The following is a 16,947-nucleotide window of genomic DNA, read 5'->3' on the forward strand; positions in this document are numbered from 1 at the left end:
AAAAGACACTTAGATCAGATTTTTTCCCCATTCTGATGGTTGATGTCAACATTAACTGAAGCTCCTGACCCATATCTACATGATTGTATGCATTGCACTGCTGTGGGTTCATGCAAAAAACACACCAAATCTGTGTTATATACAGTGGATTTCTTGTGAGGTAAGATGGCTGGTTTCATACTTTGAGGAATTAAATTTTCCCTCTGTGATGGCAGATCTCTTGCCGAATGCAAACAGGCAGAAGGGACCAACTAGTGATAAAAGCAGAAATGGGATGCTGTACTGCTTCTTGGCTTCACTGGAGCGGTAATAGAGATGAGAGAGCTACACTCGGTGTAAAATGAAGGAACAATAAAGGTTTTATTGGACATAAAAACCAGCGCATTTACGCATTACACCTTCATGGTTACATTTTAAAAGGAGAAAGAGACCAACTTCACACGGCATTCAGGAAGTCAGTAGTGAAGATGACGGTTTTACAGGAAATATAATTTCAATAAAATTGGAAGGTTATACTCTGAAGCCTTCCCTCTCCCTCTTATACTCTCAAAGGGAAATAAAAGAAGAAGAAGAAGAAGAAGCTCCCATTCATTGCTTAAAATGATCATTGGATTGTCATATGCTGATCTTGCACCCATTTTGTGGAAGGAAAAAGATGTATTATATTTGGGCTTTATTTAGTTACATTGCGATTATTTTGGCATCGCAAATGAGCAAATAAGCAAATGACAGTAATTGGATGTCAAAGAGTTTCTTGATAAAAAAAGAAAACTATAATTATGAATATAAATAAAAAACATCAATTTATTTACATATATTATTTACATCAGATGTATTTGTATTCTTTGTATTTTGCAAATATAATTATAACCATTTACAAATGTTCCGCTGATGTTCCAGATGTTGTCCAATAATCTGATACACTGAAGTCATCTGGTTTCCTAAATGAAGTTCTAAAATGTCGTGCTGTGAAGGTGCGCAGAGGCACATACTGAATATAACATGGTATTTTGCGTAATGAAGAAAATTCTTCCCGAATAATTTAAATTCAGTCAAAAAATATTAAAGTTACAAAAATGTTCCTTATTGTCTAACAACTGCTGTTTGTCCTCCCATCGGCGTGCCCGAGCACGCAGGTACCCCTGCACCTGCGGGAACGCGAACAATGACGTAACAACGTGCCCGCGCAGTGATGATGGCGGTGCGTGAACGCGCAACGACAGCAATGGCTGCTCTGGATCGGCGGATACCGAGTCTCGATGATTTCGTAGGCCAGAGCTGGGGTTCTTGGATAGATAGGGCCGGTATTTTTGTATCGGAAGGTGAGTGATGACTTCGGCCACAACACAGCACACTTTCGGACCGGACAGCCGATTTGCCATGGTTTATTTTCGTTAAAACGCACGGCGCCCGAGCACTATAACCCAAACAAAGGACCCGCTGGGTCCTAGTGCTGGATATATATCAAGCCATGAACCTGAGGATGTCTCCCGGGTCCTAGCGCATCCCCGACGCGTGAAAAAAATATTGAAAGAATTAAATGTCAGTGTGCTTGCATTGCAAATATTTGTCAGTTCAACTGATGGCTATTTGTGGTTTTATTTGGAAAAAGTAATCAGAACTTATATGGGACCCGTGTGACTTGCCTCGCTGTCCATTTCTAGCGGAATTAGTTGGACGAAAAGTGTGCCGCTAGCTGTCTCGCTAGTGTAAGTAAGGCTGTGTAGACGGGTGCCAGAGGAGGAGCTCAATGGCTTACTTCGCAGGTTTGTTGCTAGCAAGCGGTGTTAGCCAGCTAGTTAGCGAACTAGGTTTGGTATGAAGGAACCTTTCCACGCAACATTACACGCTTCCATCCACAGGCATAAATGTATCCCCAGCCTCCAGCATCGGGATTGTGTCGAGACTGATGGAAGGCACTCAAGCCTCGCTTCTTAAGTGAGGATGTCATGAAACATGGGTGTGCGTCTGTGGGTCTTGCATTGTTACGCCATCCCTCCAAAAGTGTTTCGCACTCTCGAAGTTTATTATTCATATTAAACATATATATAGTAGCACACACGCCGTGGAATAACCACGAGGTGATGGCCCCTGGCGTGCTTTGCTTTGTAGCTCGCTTATTTGAGTCTCAAAGCAGGCGAACTCGTTGTCCGTTCCTGCGGATCCAAGTACGTTACGCACCATACCACATCCAGCGTCTCTTTTCTTTCTCGCAGTCGCACACACCACTATTGTGTATGCTTTTATGTCTGTCGTTTTATTTACACTCATGACCTGGAAAAAATGAATTAGGGGGTGCGGGGGTGTCGGATGCCGCACGTCGTCACGCGGTTGCACCGCAAACTAGCCAATTTAATTTGCCATTTGGAAGTCTTTCAATTTCACTTTATTTTTGGCTGGTTGTATGTACGCTATCAGTCACGTGACAGTCGGGTCGCCAACTGCCTCCAGTAATCTACATGTTTAAAGTCTTAACACTGTAAAGTGTACGTGCATAATGCATGACACCACCACAACTAATAAAATTGCCATTTTCTTTCAGGGTGTGAAGTGGAGGAATGTAGCAAGAATGGAAAAAGAAAGGTGGAAACAATGACTCTCAGGAAAGAGGGTAAGTCCTTGACAGCATTGATCGGTGCACAGTGGCACTTGAAGGTGAGAGAGCGAATCCTGCTGGAGTTTTCACCTGGTTCACAACTGGTCTACGAGGAGTTTTTACATTACATTACATAACATTGCATTTTTAAATCCCGCTAAGGGCAATGTTGTTGTTCCCGTTGCTTGTTCAATTGGTCACAGGAAGTGCCCTGAATAAAGTTATCTGCTAAACAAACGGTGAAGTGAAATTAAGTGAAATTTCAGCGCATTTTGGCTAAACTCTTTGGCTAAATTGTTACTTCATCTTCCTTCATGATCTTAAATAATATTTGATAAGGTGTTACTACTGTAGGATTACAGTGGCATAAGGGTTAATGTCATTTATATGCACAATGGGCTAAGTTACAGCTGGTGATAGAAGCTGGCAGTTATATACACTGTGACCATTTTAATAGGAATTTATTAGACTTATTTTTTAGACTTATTGGTCTTCTGCTGCTGTAGCCTATCCACTTCAAGGTTTGAGTTGTTGTGTGTTCAGAGATGCTCTCTACATACCGCTATTGTAATGCATGGTTACTGTTTGCGTTACTGTTACCTTCCTGTCACTTTGAACCAGTCTGCCCATTCTCCTTTGCCCTCTTGCATTTTTGCCCACAGGACTGGTGCTCAAATTTTTTTTTTTTTTTTTTTTTTTTTTTTTCCACATCAATCTCTGTCATCTTTAGTAGAGACAGGTTGTGTGTGAAAATCCCAGCAGATCTTTGAGATACTCAAACCACCCCGTCTTGCACCAACAATCATTCCATGGTCAGAGTCACTTTGATCACATTTATTTCCCATTCTGAAGCTTGGTCTGAACAACAACCAAATCCCTTGACTATGCTTTATGCATTGAATTACTCCCACATGATCGGCTCATTTAAATATTTGCATTGAGGAATTGGTGCACAGGTGTACTGATAAAGTGGTGACCGAATGCCTATTACTTAACACATCAAATTTAATGGTTAATGGTTTCCCATTCAGGTTTAAAACAGCTTAAAAATAGCTTGCAATTATTTTCTGAATCAGAGTGAGAGTAGAAAGTGTGGGATTGTGACTGGCTGATGCAGCTGGTGCTGGGTACTGATTGGGTGGCTACAGCTGACCTTTTCCCCCCACTGTGGAACGGCCCCATAAAAAGCAAATCCACCTTGTAAATCCCCACAGAGGTCCGTTGGATTGCTGCCTTTTCGCAGTTGTTAAATACTCGACGCGGCAGAAACGCCCGCTGGTAAAATAAATACCCTGAAGAAACGGGTGGGAAAGAATGGAAAACGGTGGCAGGTGCGGAGTTCTGCGGAGGTCTTTGTCATCGTGTCGCCTTTTAATTCGGTTCGGTTCCCAGGAAAGAGCCGTGTGGTGGAGCACCCTGCGGAGAGAAATTGAGATTAACCTTTTTTTTCTTTTTTTTTTTTTCTCCTTCTTCTTTTCACCAAGGGTTTTCTCCCCTCTAAATTATTCAGGATTTAGATATCAGATACATAATTCATTTGGCAAATTGTGGACGGTGCTGTTCGCTCCCCAGCCACGTGGGAAGGCCCTGAGATATAGGCTGTGCTGGGCTAGGCCTCGTCACCGAGGCCTACGGTAACGGAACGAACGAGCTCCGAAGAGCGTAGCCTGTATCTGGCCCGCTGCTTGCTCTATGTAAATATCCCACTGCCTGCTCTGCTGAGGCTGGCTGTTCTTCTGGAGCTTTCTGGTTTGAGTGGGAAAAGTCACAACGCAGGTTACAGTAGGTGCCTGCTTCCCTTAGAGGCTCTGGAAGGCTGATGCAGAATTTGTGTCTTGTTCATTTTTGGAGAGATGCATGGAGCTCAGATATCAGGTGATCGTTGTTTTTTGTGGATCGCCTGATAGACCGGGCTTCGTTTTAGGGTGGCCTGTAGACCTGGGTGAGATATGCATTTGTTTTGGATTCAAATACTTTTCTGTGCCCGATTGATCTTCCCTGGTGCCTATGAAGAGGCCCAGAAGGTGGGGTTTTCATTTATTGAGAGTATTTCTTATCTTCCAATACACCAGACAAGCTTGGCAAAAAGCGTGGTGTATTTGAATCCAGAATCCAAAACAATTATGTATTTGACTAAGACTCCAGATTGTATGGCGGTCGATGAGATTAAAAAATATATATAATTTGATAAATAATTTGTTATTTAGCTGACACTTTTTATCCAAAACGACTTCCAGTTGATTAGACCAAGTAGGGGACCATCACCCCCCCGGAGCAATGTGGAGTTAAGGGCCTTGCTCAAGGGCCCAACAGCTGTGCGGATCTTATCGTGGCTACACTGAGGCTTGAACCATCAACCTCCCGGTTCCCAGTCATGTACCTTAGCCACTAGGCTACAGGCTGCCCCAGTCATATAACATAGCCACTAGGCTGCAGGCTGCCCCAGTCATGTACCTTAGCCACTAAGCTACAGGCTGCCCCAGTCATGTACCTTAGCCACTAGGCTACAGGCTGCCCCAGTCATGTACCTTAGCCACTAGGCTACAGGCTGCCCCAGTCATGTACCTTAGCCACTAGGCTACAGGCTGCCCCAGTCATGTACCTTAGCCACTAGGCTACAGGCTGTCCCAGTCATGTACCTTAGCCACTAGGCTACAGGCTGCCCCAGTCATGTACCTTAGCCACTAGGCTACAGGCTGCCCCAGTCATGTACCTTAGCCACTAGGCTACAGGCTGCCCCAGTCATGTACCTTAGCCACTAGACTACAGGCTACCCCAGTCATGTACCTTAGTCACTAGGCTACAGGCTGTCCCAGTCATGTACCGGGCTGCCCCCCTTTCTGGGCGAGTTTTGGCAGCAGTGCCCTCTGAAAGGCGGCGTGTGCAGCTGTCGCCCCCACAGCGTGCTCCCGCAGCGACAGCCAGAGTGCCGGAGAAGCGGTCGCTGCCGCGCCCAGCGGATGAACGGGAGCCATTGATCTGAGCCAAAATAAACGCACCCTCCAGCTGTCTCCTTTCTCCAGTTTACACTCTCCCCACAGTCTCCAACACAAACTGGCAGTTTGGCCCCCCCCCCCCCCCAAAGTCTTTTCAAGCGGTCTGACTTTGCTGCAAATAACTCCGTAAGCGCATAAGGAGAATGGGCTTGATGTGGGTCTGACACAGGTGGCAGTTTTTGATTTATGCATTTTAGTACTTGCTATTGAATGACTTTACTACAAATGTGAGACATGTTCTAACCCTGAAATGTGGCAGGAGTGATATTTAAGACGCTTGACTGTGAGGAAGACGTTGTAGACGTTGAAGCATCAGTCTTTCCCCTGTTGCATGAAACAGTGTTTTGCTCTGAGCTTTGTGTGCTACAGCTTTCCATATTTCTGCTAGTCCCAGTGAAGTTGTCTGGGTAAGGAGTCCTTACGACTGTATTGTCCTGGCTGTTAAGTACCTTGTAGTCGTAGTTTATGTAGCCGGCCTGAGGCGCGTTGGGGCCGTTTTGCAGTGTTTAAGCCCCGTCTCTGTTCCCGCAGACATGTCTATCTTCGGCCACTGCCCGGCGCACGACGAGTTCTGCCTGGTGGTGTGTGGTCACTGCGGGCAGGTGGTGAAGCCGCAGGCGTTCGAGAGGCACTGCGAGGCCCGGCACGGCCCCCTGGGTAAACTCTGCGGCCGGCTCCACCCCTCCCCCTCTGCCGGGGCTCAGAAGCCCCGCCCCGGACACGCCCCTCCCCGCCCCGGCCACGCCCCGCCCCGCCCTGCCCGCGACAGCCGGCCCCAGGGCACGGGGCCCCCCCGGGTCCCCCCGCAGCCCCCCCTGCCCCTGGGGCAGCACCGGCCCGCCAGACCACTGAAGGAGGGAGCTGGGTAAGGGAACCGCCAACGCGGCGCCTCAACTGTCCTTTAGGGCTGTGGGCGATAGAGCATCTGCTTTTTTATAAGCAAAGTAACAACCATCTCCGTCATGCAGTGTTAGACTTCTTTCAGTCTTTTTTTATTTCATCGTAGCTGATGTGGTAGCACACCTCCAATTCTCTGAGCCAAAGTGAAATGCTACCAGGTGAAAAACCATCACTTATATCTTTTCAATGTGGATATGACAGCAACAGCAACTGCTGTTTCCTTGTGGCAGATAAAAACATGACTACAAGGAGAAAGAGCAAGAATGTGAGCTATGTGTTTTTCTAAACTAATAGGTCAGTTAACCGACACTGAATAGATACAAGTGACTGGGGGGGGAGGCCCGGGCTAATTTGGTGGTGAGGGGACACAGAGTCAAAGGAAATGAGAGGGAGTCCAATTGGGACCAATGGACTTAGCTTCATTGGTCCCGATTGGTCCACAGGCCCCAGGACACTGCCCGATTGGCTTAACTGCGGGACTGCGCAGTGTAAAGAGGGGCGGCTGGCAGAATTCTGGTCAGAGAGAGTGTGCATGCAGCCACCCATGTGATATTTTACAGACCCGTTGCCGGAAATTTCCGCATTGACGTTGATGAACATCTAGTTTGGCCTGAAGAACTGCTCACTGCGGTGGTCAAAGTCAAAGCGGAGTTCCGTTTTCACCACGGAAAAAAAACAGCCCATTTTGCCTCATTTAGTTTGTGCAAACTAGTTGAAGTTCATTTCTGCAGCAGGAACACTGCCACCTTTAGGCTCCTCCCTCTGGTTTTAATTTGCCTCTTATCTCCGTCCTCTCCCCTCTCAGCTGTTCACCCACGGAGGAGCTCTCTCAGACCCCGCCCCCTCCGGACTCCCCTCCGTACTCGATGTCTCCTGGCAACCGGGGGCCCCAGCGGCCCCCCCACCGCACCGGCCCCTCCCCCTCTGAGAAGCCCCTCCCTCGGCGGGGGGAGCTGGGCCGGCCTCCAGACTCCAGCAGCACCCTCCGCGCCCCCAGAACCTACAGCAAAACCTACAAGAAAGTGCCCAGTGAGTCTGTATTCTGTTCACGCACGCACATGCACGCACATGCGCGCACACGCACGTGCACACACGCACAAATGTATATGTGTATCTATCCGATGGGACCCACCTACAGTACCGAATATACAGTGTCATAATGCGCACCTTAATTTAGGACAGTTTTGTGAAGTTAAATGTGTTTGTTAAATCTGACGTGGCACATTTGTATGTGCCCCAAACTAAAGAATTCTGAGAAGTGTATGATAAGAATACATTCTTCCATGAGGCCCATTGTCTCTATATTATGCAGCTGTAACCTCAGGCAAAGCCAGTGGTTCTCTAGACTGGCCAGATGGTGTGTGTAATGTGTGTGTCCTCTTCCCTTTACCCAGAGAAAGAGTGCAACCTGGACAAGCACTGTGGTGTTCTGGACCTGGAGAGGAGGAAGCTCTGTACCAGGCTGCTCACCTGCAATGTAACCCACCCCTTCCTCCCTCTTCCTCCTCCTCCTCCTCCTCCTCACCTCATTCTGCTCTTCTCTCTTTCCCATTGGCTCACATTTACATCACTGAGTCACTTCATTTACACCAGGTTTCATCTCCACCACGGGGGGGTTCAATCCAGAGTAAATTCTCTGGGTTGAATACCCTTGTAATAATACAAAAAGAGTAATGGTTTTGGGACAGGGAAGTGTCAGGGTTTGTCGATCTAAGATGCAGATTGGGCAGGCGTTTTTCAGACAGGCAGTGCCTTGGCTGCCCTGACCGTTGTTTAGATTCAGTCCGGGGTCTTGAGCCATGATGACTGATGCTCCACAGACACCCCTACCTGACGTTCATCTCTGCTCACCTGCCAAATCACCCGACACACATTCTGGAAGTCTGGAAATATGGCTACGTACAGATCACAGGCTAACGTGGCCTAAATCCCCATTGTATTTTTTGCCTACATGTGACACGGATCTTTTCCACATCAGATTTGGGCCACTACTATATGTAGCTATATGTAGATCCTAGATTGGATACCGCTCTGTGAACAGTAGGATGGGAATGAATGTGCTTGGTGTGTGTGAGACGTTGCTCAGCAGTTGGCTCCAGTTTTACCAACCCGTTCATGGAAGTCAATGGTAGCATTACGCTAGAAATAATCAAGTCATTATTTTTTCCCGCTAGAAAATGTAGTTACAATACGTGTTTTCATCATCTAGTTATGAAAATATACACTCACTGAGCACTTTATTAGGTATTTATTATGCTTATTTTTTAGACGTCTACTGCTGTAGCCTATCCACTTCGTGTTATGCAGGGTTCCAGACTAACTTTTCCACTGGTAGCACTGGTGCTACCAACTTTCTCAGTTGGTCGCACCAGCATATGATTTGGTCGCACCTTTTTTCTTTGTACAGCATGGTATTAATCAATGACCTTGATGAATAGTTGCATACCCTAGTTTTGCATTGATGTAAAGATTGACAGTGACTCCAGACTTGTTATTTGCAAAATATTTTTATATTTATACTGAACATAACTGAACATAACAAAACATAACAAACATAAAAGCAAAGCATAACAGCTTTGCTTAGCGTCAGCATAACTTATTAGCTGCAGCATTCATACGTGAACTGAACACTGCCAAACATTGAATGTTTTGGACCCACAAGATTAATGAACAGTTTTTATCCCAAGGCCATCACCACACTGAACTCTGAATTTTGTGGTATTCCAATGTCAGTAAAGGAAATCTGAATCTAAATTCACTGAAGTTCGTACCGCAACCACGGGTACTGCGTTAGCCATTGTGTTCGAAAGCAATACTTTTTTTTCTTCAGTCGCTCCCTGCTTCCACCTGCACTCTTCTCCCTGCTGCCTGCACTCTCATCATCAGTCGTGTCTGATTCGGGACATATTGTTGGCTCTCCCTCTCCACCAGCCTCCTTCTCTCTCTCCTCACTTTGTTTTTTAAAATAATCTGTAATGGACCGCTTAATGTTTTTTGATTGTTTGTTTGTTTTGCGCCTTTTGTCTTCAGCGCCGCTACATACACACGCACGCGCACTAATGATGAAGGTACAGGCAGTAAGAGTGCAGGTAGGGAGAGAGCGACTGAGCCAGTGAAGAAGAAAAAGTACTATTTTCAACCACAATGGCTAACGCAGTACCCGTGTGATATTCGCTGCCGGAGCGGCACCAAAACACCGGTGATCATCATGCACTCGCACTAATGCGACCACGTGAAATTGTAGCTCGCACACTCTAGTCTAGAACCCTGTTATGATGCGTAGCACTTGGTAGGTCTAATATGAGGGCTCCCAATTTCCGTACTGCACAGTCTCTGGCTCCAATTTATACAGCATGGTGGAGCCTGAAAACTTCACTTCTGCGGCATCGGAACGCTTTTCTCAAGCCCATTGGAAGTCAGCGGGTGTTGGTCTATGTGTCTGCTGTGGTTGGGACTAAGAGTGTCAAGCCAATTATGTGGATCTTGTTTCATACACCATTGTTCAAAGACATTATGATCTGTCCCAGTGTTATTATACCTTCACATTGTTTGCAGTAGTGTCCCAACACTTGACCTGGCTAAGAACAAAACAAAGGTGTCATCCAAAAAAAAAAAAAAAAAAGAAATCAAAGTTGCGGTCTCTTTTAGTCTTTCTTTGGGGTTTTCCGGAGCTGTGCTTGCTAAGCTGTAACCAAACCGGTTTTTCAGGACTCTCCAAAGCTGTAGTCACGGCCACACCACACCTTGACTGCACCGTAAATCTCTGTTTTAGTCATTGTGGTGCTCTTGTACCGAGAAGAGTAATAATGAACAGTAGGTGTCCTGCTGCCCAGGATTAATACCAATTCATCTAGTTTCATTATGTCCTTTGTTGACAACAGATGGTTGTCTGTCAAAGTCCTGCCTCATTCCTCTGTTGATGGTCATGTCAGGGCTGTGTTTGATTTTTGTACTTTTTTTATTTTTATTCAGTGCATATGCTAAATGGAACAAGGCAAATAATGCACAAATCCCCCCCCCCAAAAAAGGGGGGACATGACCTTTGACCTTTGACCTTTGACCCCCTCAGATACATTCCATCCACCAGCGTCGGCAGGTAGCTGGCAGAAGCCGGAACTTCGACCAGCTGGTGGCCGAGCTGAAGATGAGCTCCAGGGCTCGGGAGCGGGCGGGCCAGGTCAGGGAGGGGGCTGAGGTGGGGTCGCCCAGCCCCGAGCCCCCCGGGGGCCAAACAGGGTCCCCGGCATGCAGACGGAGACTGGCCAACTGCACAGTGCCCAGGTACGACTGAAATATGATTCCATACGCACTGTATTTGGGCTGTGTGACCTCTGTTGTTTGTTGCCAGGTATGTTACTACACAGATGACACTGCACTTTCATACTATATTTTGGGCCTGTATATTGTTTGTATACTGTGTGTATTTTGTGAGTATATTGTTTGTATGCTGTGTATTTTGTGAGTATATTGTTTGTATGCTGTGTGTATTTTGTGAGTATATTGTTTGTATACTGTGTATTTTGTGAGTATATTGTTTGTATGCTGTGTGTATTTTGTGAGTATATTGTTTGTATGCTGTGTGTATTTTGGGAGTATATTGTTTGTGTTTTTGGTTATATTGTTTGTATACTGTGTATATTTTGTGAGTGTATTGTTTATATGCTGTGTCGTGGTGGGCAGGTCCAGGACCCCCTCGGGGAGCGGTGCGGAAGAGGGGGAGCACTGGGAGGAGGAGCCCCCACACCCCTCCGCCCCCAGCCGGCTGTCCAGTGAGGAGAGCGAGGGGGAGGGGCAGGAGGAGCCCCCGGACGTCCCCTTCACCTCCTGGCACCCGAAACCACTCGCGGTAAGACCAGGGGTATATATATATACCGAGGTCCAGAGACTCGGCCGGGCCAGGGTAGGGGGTGGTGTATGCTCCTTTTCCCCTTTAATTGTGGATGCATTTTGGGATGTGAATGCTGTTCATATGCCTCTAAACTTGGTTTAATTTTGAGAAAATATTAAAGACCATTCATTCCCCTCCTGAATTAATTGCAGATGATGTTCTCACTAAAGAATGAAATGAAATACAGGCATTGGAAATGGACACGGATAAATAATACCTGGGACATGACCAGTGGCGGATCCTGAGCTCAAATACCCCCCTTAAACTAATTATTGGTCTTGACCTGTTTTCAATCATTTTCCTTGATTAACAATGTGATTAAAGAAAGTGTTGGTATTATCAGGTAAGGCCACTTCGGTACTCAATTAGGTAAAACAGAAATAAAACTCTTTATTTGCATGCATTTCAATCAACTTTATTCAAAATTGTTGATACATCTACCCTTTTTTTTTTTTTTTTTTTTTTTTTTTTTCTCTCTCTGCAAGAATATTCTTGGCAAAGATGTGTCTATCAAAGTGACCTGGGTGTCCTCAGTGGTAGTTGTGGCCCTGGGTGTCCTCAGTGGTAGTTGTGGCCCTGGGTGTCCTCAGTGGTAGTTGTGGCCCTGGGTGTCCTCAGTGGTAGTTGTGGCCCTGGGTGTCCTCAGTGGTAGTTGTGGCCCTGGGTGTCCTCAGTGGTAGTTGTGGCCCTGGGTGTCCTCAGTGGTAGTTGTGGCCCTGGGTGTCCTCAGTGGTAGTTGTGGCCCTGGGTGGGATATATTTGGTCGGACCACACTGTGCACTCCCACCGCTGTGGTCACCTCCTCCAAAGGTCCAATCACACGACACCGTTGGGCCTCGTGGCCCAGCTTCTCTGTTTTAGGAAGTGCAGAGGCCGCGGAGTCTTCACAGAAAGAGGAACTGATTTAAGACGGCGCATTGAAGCCAGTCGGCTATTTTACATCTCAGCCCGGTGAACTGCACGAGGTTGGATGTGCAGCAAACTACAGAAGTGTTTATGACACATTTCTGAGTGTGCTGTATAACAGAACATAACATCATGTGTAACATAGCATCATTATATCCTTCAAAGTAACATAAAATTTTACTTCACACATCTGAATTTTCTCAAATCTTCCTGGACAAATAATGTATCAAGGGGTGATCTGTGGTTTTTACTCTGGGTTGTTACTTTGGCCGAGTTACTTGGGGGTAGTTTCAGATGGGTTGTTGTTATTCAGTAGGTAGCAGAACCACCTGGCAGCCCCTTTTTTGAAGGAGCTTGCTGCTGGCATGATCCTGCCCTGCTCTCTCGTAGCTGAGTTTATTTGGGTTTGTTACTATGGGGATAGTTTCTGAGCGGTTGTTCTTCTGTAGCTCAGTTTGAGTTTGTTGCTGTGGGGGACATTTCTGAGGGGCTGTTTGCCTGGAGCTCAGTTTGGGGTTGTTACTGTGGGGATAGTTTCTGAGCGGTTGTTCTCCTGTAGCTCAGTTTGAGTTTGTTGCTGTGGGGATAGTTTCTGAGTGGCTGTTCTTCGGTAGCTCAGTTTGGGGTTGTTGCTGTGGGGCTAGTTTCTGAGGGGTTGTTCTCCCGTAGCTCAGTTTGGGGTTGTTGCTGTGGGGATAGTTTCTAAGCGGTTGCTCTCTCTCTCTCTCCTGCAGCTGTGTTCGTTCGGCAGTCATGCTCTGGGCCGCAGTGTCTTCACCTTCGACCGTCGGCTGCACCACCTGCGGTCGGCCCTGAACACCATGGTGGAGCATCACCTCAGCGCTCACCTGTGGAAGTGAGTGTCTCCCCACCACCATAGCTCTGCTTGAGCCATCGGCCTCCAAGCTAACTAGCTCACCTAGCTTGTTTGGATAAGCACGTAAACCTTATGAAGGTATAAAGCGCATATGAAGGTTATAAAGCGTGTATGAATATAAGCAGAAATCTTTAATGTGAATAGCGACTAGTGAGTAGTGACTTTAACCCATATGGCACTCTCTACCTTTTCAACCAATCAGAATAACTGCTATACTATTGTTTAGAGCCCCTACAAAATGCTACATTTTTCTCAACCAGAGCCAAAACCCCTTGCTATTTGGGTGGACCCACTTTGTATTGGGCTTGGCACTGAAAGGGCTAAATGTGTCTAATTGTCTCCTCTAACCCGGGTGGTGTGGGAGGAGGTGATTATGGGAGAAATTCACGTCATCTTCTCATCCGCAGAAAAATACCTCAAGCTGCAGACCTCCAGTCTACGCTCCCTAGCCTCACCTCTCCGCACTACAACTCCCAGCATTCCACGGGCGGCACCACAAGAGGGGCGGGGCTTCCCGGTGCCGCCTCCTCCCTCAGGACTTGCGCTTCTTCCTCTTCCTCCTCTTCCTCGCTCGGGGTGGGGAGGGGGGGGCGGCCTTCAAACTCCTCCCCCAGCCCGGGCTCCGCCTGCAGGGTGTCGGAGGGCAAGGGCGGGGGCCAGCCAATCACCGCGCCCCTCCAAACCACCGCGCCCTCGCCCTCCCCCTCGGGCGAGGCCCGGCCGCGTAACCCCGTGGGCCGTCCCAGCAAGCAGCAGACCCGTTTGCGGGAGGCCGAACGCCGCTCCCCTCCCACGCCCTCCAAGAGGAGGAAACCGCCCCCAGAAGACCACTCCACCTCCCCATCCCCCTCCCCCTCCCCCTCCCGAGACAGGAACTGCTCCGGCCACGAAAGGGGCCGGCCCCCAGGCTTCTCCAGGACCACGCCCTCCCCCCACGGACCAATCAACGGCGCCCTTTCGCCCGGGAGCAAGCCGCCACGCCCCAAACCCCCCTCACCAGAGCCCCGCCTACCCTCCCCCGGGCTCTCCAAGTGGCCCCTCCCCCACGGACACGCTCAGGCCCCGCCCCCCGGCCACGCCCAGTCGCCGCCCCCCGACCCCTCGTCACGGGGCCGCGGCGGGGGCCCGGGGCCCCACAGGAAGGCCGTCAGCTACGACCACAAGGGCCTGGGGAAGAAGCGCAAGAGCAGCTGCCCCCCGCCCCTGGCCCCCCCGCGCCCCTCCAAGCTCCCCCGCCTGTCGGCCGCCTCCCATTCCGGATTCTTCTCCTGGAAGAAGGACGGCAAAGCGGGCGGCGTCCCCGCAGGGCTGGGGAAGGGCCTCGGCACACAGAAGGTGGGAAACGCCAAATACTGTCCTATTGCTCCTTAAAGTCAAGCTGAAATCAAAATTCACTTTTTCAATTTTGTCAGTTCTTCATAACCGTACGAACACGGTTTAAATGATATTACATTACATTTTATGTAGCAGACGCTTTTATCCAAAGCGACGTACGAAGCAGGTCATACAACGAACAAGCGAACACGTCAGATAAGGATATATTCCAGGCAAATTCTAAAATTGTGCGTTTTCACACTGAAGTTCTTTTCCATTCATTTCCTGGAAAACAAGATTTGTATTTAGATCAGGGATGGGCAACCCCTGTCCTGGAGGGCTGGTGTGTAAGTTACCGTATGCAGGATTTTGCTGCCACCAGTTACCCCTGGCTCAATCAGCTAATTAGCGATATTCACCGTAAATTAGACCATAATAAAATGCTACCTGTCAAGACCAGCTGCTGTTCACAGACTGTGGCTATGAATGACAGATCATGTAAATGATTTGGCTAATTAATTAAGAGCAGAAGTCGGTCTGAAATCCAGAAACAAGACAGTTGTGATCTGCGCATTACATCTCCCTTAACAGACAGTTGTGATCTGCGCATTACATCTCCCTTAACAGACAGTTGTGATCTGCGCATTACATCTCCCTTAACAGACTGATGCAACGCCAGCATTGATCCTAGGAATCACAAATAGGGATAGCAAATATGACCGTTGAAAGGCATTGTGATTCCTAGGCCTTTCTAGGAGTTTTCTATAGGGCACCTTAGTCCATAATGGGTTAATGTGAACAGATTTGACTCCGATGGTGTCTCGATTGATTCTGTAGAAGTTTTTACGGCTTTTCTGTTATTAGTTTTCTCCTCTTTTTGTTTTTGTGATATGCACACAAGGATGAGCTTTGTCTTTAGAAATGCTGAACAGTACACAAGTGTGAAAGTGCATCTTCGTGCAGGACGTCTTTGAGAATAGTTTCCACCTGTGCATACATCACAGGTGGGTCTTCAGAGGTAGAAAGTCCTGGGGTAAGAAAGTAAAATAATTTGATATTATTGACTCTTTTATCCAAAGCAACTTACAGTTTATTAGACTAAGCAGGGGACAATCCCCCCTGGAGCAGCATGGGGTTAGGGGCCTTGCTGGAGGGCCCAACAGCTGTGTGGATCTTATTGTGTCTACACCGGGGCTTGAACCGCCAACCTTCCGGGTCCCAGTCATGTACCTTAGCCACTAGGCTACAGGCTGCCTTGTGTTTCTTCTACCATTTCCAACATTTCAGCCAGCTGATTTCACTAATTAGTTCTGTAGGATTGTGCTAATTAGCAAATCCAGGTGGTTGGAACAAAGTACTGGGGAAGAGCCTGGATTCTTACACCTCTGAGTGCAAGAGCCTTGCGTTACTCAACATCCCCCCCAATTATTGATGAGAGGTCTTTTTTCAGCTCTCTACAGATACCGCTAGTGTAAATATGCTGCAGGCAGCAGGTCCGTTTAGGGCTTAAATGTGCAAGCCGTTTCTTCTCAGGCTCTGGTTTAAAAACTGCCCGTCCAGATCCTGTGTAAAGGTCTGTCATACAATCCGAATACATGATCACAAAATGCGCGTGCGGGTTCCTCATTAACCTGAATAACGGTGCATACAGAGCTGTTCACTGTGGTGGCTGAATAAGCAGTGGTACAATGGTACAATAACATTTGTTTGTTGTCACTGGTGAGTTTTAATTGTACTTCTCGGTGTGAGAGGTCAGAAAACACAAAATACAGATAAAATATCGGGTAAAATCCACTGTGACACCGTCCTGAGAGACAAAGTGGCCAGAGTGTAGGAAACAGGAAGGAACAATTTCATTAGAATGTCTAAATATGCGTGACAGTTGATGTTGTGCAAACCTTGTGCATTCAAACTGTGTTCCCAAAGTAACGCTGTTTTCACCCTCTCTTTTGTCTGACAGCCAAAACTGCATCACTGAGAGTGCCTGCCTTATTACCACCGGGAGAAGAAGCCTCTGGCAGTCTGTCCATCAGACAGGAACCTTACAAGTGTGTGTGTTCTGCACCTGTGTGCTGACATCAGTAGGAGTGTGTGTATGCGTGTATGCGTATGTGTGTATGTATGTGTGTGTGTACATGCGTGGGTGAGAGATAATGAGTACAGAGAGTGAATGAATAAATGAATTACCTGTGTATAAATATAGAAATACCTCAAGACCTACCTGTTATGCTGCTAAACAGATGAATATGTTGATATATGGAAAAACGGATTAAATATCCATATCACTTGAATGTGTTGTCTTATTTTTCTTTCATATAATTATTTGAATGTGCTCTCAGGTCCTGTTATAAGAATCAGAATGAACAAAACATGAAATGATTACAAATGAAATGGTCAAGAGAGGGGGGGATACAGTCATTAAGTTGCATTTAAAAGCATAATGCATAATGTAGCATTAAATTAAGGTTGT

General features: G+C 47.3%; 1 protein-coding gene across 3 annotated transcripts; it reads left to right on the forward strand.

The window, feature by feature from the left end:
- Positions 1-1,131: 1,131 nt before the first annotated feature.
- On the forward strand, positions 1,132-16,768 carry atxn7l2b (ataxin 7-like 2b). Of its 3 annotated transcripts, none has more exons than XM_061257990.1 (10): positions 1,132-1,322; positions 2,543-2,611; positions 6,124-6,457; positions 7,298-7,521; positions 7,887-7,969; positions 10,562-10,773; positions 11,173-11,338; positions 13,021-13,142; positions 13,571-14,498; positions 16,438-16,768. In XM_061257990.1, the coding sequence occupies exons 1-10, from the start codon at positions 1,193-1,195 to the stop codon at positions 16,453-16,455; spliced, it is 2,286 nt and encodes a 761-aa protein (XP_061113974.1). In that variant the 5' UTR covers positions 1,132-1,192; the 3' UTR covers positions 16,456-16,768. The 3 variants fall into 3 exon arrangements, with proteins under 3 accessions (XP_061113974.1, XP_061113975.1, XP_061113976.1); XM_061257991.1 differs by lacking the exon at positions 1,132-1,322 and adding an exon at positions 1,513-1,766; XM_061257992.1 differs by lacking the exon at positions 1,132-1,322 and having other exon boundaries at positions 2,544-2,655.
- The last annotated feature ends 179 nt before the right edge of the window (positions 16,769-16,947 follow it).

The sequence above is a fragment of the Conger conger genome, chromosome 10, assembly GCF_963514075.1.
Source record: "Conger conger chromosome 10, fConCon1.1, whole genome shotgun sequence".
Taxonomy (NCBI): domain Eukaryota; kingdom Metazoa; phylum Chordata; class Actinopteri; order Anguilliformes; family Congridae; genus Conger; species Conger conger.